This window comes from Vitis riparia, unplaced genomic scaffold (genome assembly GCF_004353265.1).
Source record: "Vitis riparia cultivar Riparia Gloire de Montpellier isolate 1030 unplaced genomic scaffold, EGFV_Vit.rip_1.0 scaffold760_pilon_pilon, whole genome shotgun sequence".
Taxonomy (NCBI): Eukaryota; Viridiplantae; Streptophyta; class Magnoliopsida; order Vitales; family Vitaceae; genus Vitis; species Vitis riparia.
Genome location: NW_023269771.1, coordinates 56,903 through 60,175, shown reverse-complemented (window position 1 = coordinate 60,175; position 3,273 = coordinate 56,903). Strand labels below are relative to the sequence as shown.

Genomic DNA, 3,273 nt, shown 5'->3' with positions numbered 1-3,273 from the left:
TGAGGTATTAAGATAGTGGTCCATACTGGATTGAGATATATATCATTGGCAAATCATTACCCAGAAGTACGTACTAGCATAATTCCATAGCAGAACATGACACTACAGTAGGGCATTAGAGCCATGGGGTTTATTCTTCTCTGACACAGACCTGCATAATAACTACTAACTAGCTATTTAGAGGATTAGAGCACTCATGTATTCATCCAAGTAAACTAGGTTTCAATATAGATTAGGCCTTAAGCTTCCTTGAATTATAGGTTAGCTCATCGCAGGGCGGTGGAGGTGGAGCCTTGCCATCGGGATATGGTGGAGGAGCCTTGCCGTCGGGATATGGAGGTGGAGCCTTGCCGTTGGGATATGGAGGTGGAGCCTTGCCGTCGGGATATGGAGGTGGAGCCTTGCCGTCGGGATATGGAGGTGGAGCCTTGCCATCGGTATATGGAGGTGGAGCCTTGCCATGGGGATATGGTGGTGGAGCCTTGCCGTCGGGATATGGAGGTGGAGCCTTGCCATCGGGATATGGAGGTGGAGCCTTGCCATCGGTATATGGAGGTGGAGCCTTGCCATTGGGATATGGTGGTGGAGCCTTGCCGTCGGGATATGGAGGTGGAGCCTTGCCATCGGTATATGGAGGTGGAGCCTTGCCATCGGGATATGGTGGTGGAGCCTTGCCGTCGGTATATGGAGGTGGAGCCTTGCCATGGGGATATGGTGGTGGAGCCTTGCCGTCGGGATATGGAGGTGGAGCCTTGCCATCGGGATATGGAGGTGGAGCCTTGCCATCGGTATTTGGAGGTGGAGCCTTGCCATCGGTATTTGGAGGTGGAGCCTTGCCATCGGGATATGGTGGTGGTGCTGGTACTGGTGCTGGCGGCGGAGGAACCTTGCCATAGGGATCAGGTGGTGGAGATGTTGGATGGGGATAATAAGGAGTTGGGGGCACAATTGGTGGATCCACTGGCGGTGGAGGACAGTCAGGGTCTATAGGAGGTGGAGGCGGGGGCGGTGGAGGTGGAGGTGGAGGTGGATATTTAGAGTTACAGCCATGGCCTTTGCAGAGCTGAGACGAGAACTCATCGGAAAAGGCAGGAGTGGCATGAAGGAGAGCAGCAATCAATAAAAGAAAGAAACCCAAGGCGAAGTTGGAAGAAGCCCTGGCCATGGCTAGGGTTTTGTGGTATGCTTTGCATGGGAATGCTAGGGTTTCGTTGCCACCTTTTTATAGGGCTAAATTGGTACGTAAGAACTGAATAGGGTTTATTACAAAATTGAATTGAAATGGTCAGAAAAGTTTAATGCTTTGTGGGGAGGTATATTTATTTTTTTAATTTAATCGGCATTCAATTTCTGCATATTGCAGAAACCTTCATAAGGTTTTGCATGCGCCATGATTACTATGGATCCCACACACACTCACAAACATATCTTCTCGTTAGAAGTTAATTAATTAGAGATCAAACTTGAAAGCTCATCATTCAATCGATTTCACTTAGAATACGATTTGTAACGATTTTATAACCATTCATAACTTTTCTAATACTTTAAAAATTAAAATATTTAAATATTAAAAATATTTCGTAAAATCACCATAATCTTAATATAAACTTAAATTTATATCATAAAAATATGTTTTTAAATTTTTTTTTTCTTTTGGTGATTATCTATGTGTAAGACCTTTTTCCCTTTCTTTTTTTTTTTTTTTTTTGATAAACTTCTTTTTTTTAAAAAAAAAAATAGGAAAAGATTATTACTTCTATGTAAAATTTAAGATTTGTTTGAGACTTATATTAGATGACTTTTAAAAACTATTTAAAAAACTAGGGTATTAAATTTTTTTATTATTTAAAAAAATAACTTTTAAGAAAATTAAATAAGCTCATATAAAAAATAACTTTTATATAATTATTTTGTATTTTTAAAAACAGAAAAATGAAGTGTATCTAAGTCGTATCTGTTTGAATATTTTATTTAAAAAAAATAAAAACTTGTATATAAAAATAAAATATGGATAGATTTCTCTTATTTTAAAAAAAATTATTTTTACTATTTGAATGTAAATTTTTAAGAATAGAATATTAAATGGTGGCTTAGAATATCAGTTTAAATTTTTTAAGAAAGAGTTATAATTAGTTTATAAAGGTAGGATATGATACATGTCATGAATGCACACAGTCGACAAGGTGCTCTGCTCCTTTTCGAGAAGTGTGGGAACCAAAAAATTAATGCATTTATTATCACCAAAATCTTTATACAAAAGATGTTGACTTTTCATTGGACATTATGAGTTTTCTTCTGCATGTTCTCAATTAGGTCACAAGCCTTTGGCTATTTCTGCTGATAAATGTAAAACAAACACCACCACCAAAGTATTTTAATCATTGTTGGAATAAAAGGAAAATTTTGGATGTGATGATTTTAAAAAATATATTAAAAAAAATTATGATGTTAAAAAAATTTTACTACCTCAAATTTAAAAACTTTTAAAATAATTTTTAACAAGATAAAATAAGTTTATATTTTTTTATAATTTTTTTTAAAAAAAAATGAATACTATGTCTTTTAATGGTTATTGGAATAAAAGAAATAAATATGCTTTTGTTAGGAATATTTCTCTTTCAAAGTTTATGAATGATTACATAATTACCATCTAAATGGTTCAGGCTTTTTGGTAATTGTTTTAAAAAGAAAAATAGTTTTTAAAAATTATTCTTTAATATTTTATAAAATAAAAATCTGTTTGAGAAATTAAAATATTTTTAACTTATTTTTAATATTTTAAAAACAAATTTGATATCTAGTACTTTATTTGTAATTATTTATATAATTTTTTTTTAAAACAACTATTAAAAAATAAGTAAAAACAACTTAAAGATGTTTTCTAAAAAATTTTGTTTTTATTTTATTTTTAAGAATAGAAAATAAAAGACATTTTTATAGTTGTCCCATGTATTTTCCTATTTTTTTTTGTTTTAGAGAACAAGAAACTGTTCTCCAAGACAATTATAAAATAAGCACTTAATTACTAGTAAAAAAATTTAATATAATCTATTACTCTTGGACCCAATTTGATAGTGTTTTTAAAAAATATTTTTAACCTAAAAAGTATTTTTGAATCAAAATAAGATGTTTGACAAAATTTAAAAATATTTTTAAAATTTTGAAAAATCACTTGAAGTGTTGAAAAATTAACTATAATAGGTTTATCTTTCCAAAAATACTTTCAAACAAAACACTTTCATTAAAAATACTTATAGTAGAAACACCGCTAAA

General features: G+C 32.8%; 1 protein-coding gene across 2 annotated transcripts; it reads right to left on the bottom strand.

Annotated features, from left to right (window-relative positions):
• Nucleotides 1-1,174, bottom strand: LOC117910490 (formin-like protein 20). Of its 2 annotated transcripts, none has more exons than XM_034824560.1 (2): nucleotides 482-1,174; nucleotides 1-319 (listed from the first exon to the last, which is right to left on the bottom strand). In XM_034824560.1, the coding sequence occupies exons 1-2, from the start codon at nucleotides 1,163-1,165 to the stop codon at nucleotides 233-235; spliced, it is 771 nt and encodes a 256-aa protein (XP_034680451.1). In that variant the 5' UTR covers nucleotides 1,166-1,174; the 3' UTR covers nucleotides 1-232. The 2 variants fall into 2 exon arrangements, with proteins under 2 accessions (XP_034680451.1, XP_034680450.1); XM_034824559.1 differs by having other exon boundaries at nucleotides 1-670; nucleotides 806-1,174.
• Nucleotides 1,175-3,273: the final 2,099 nt, after the last annotated feature.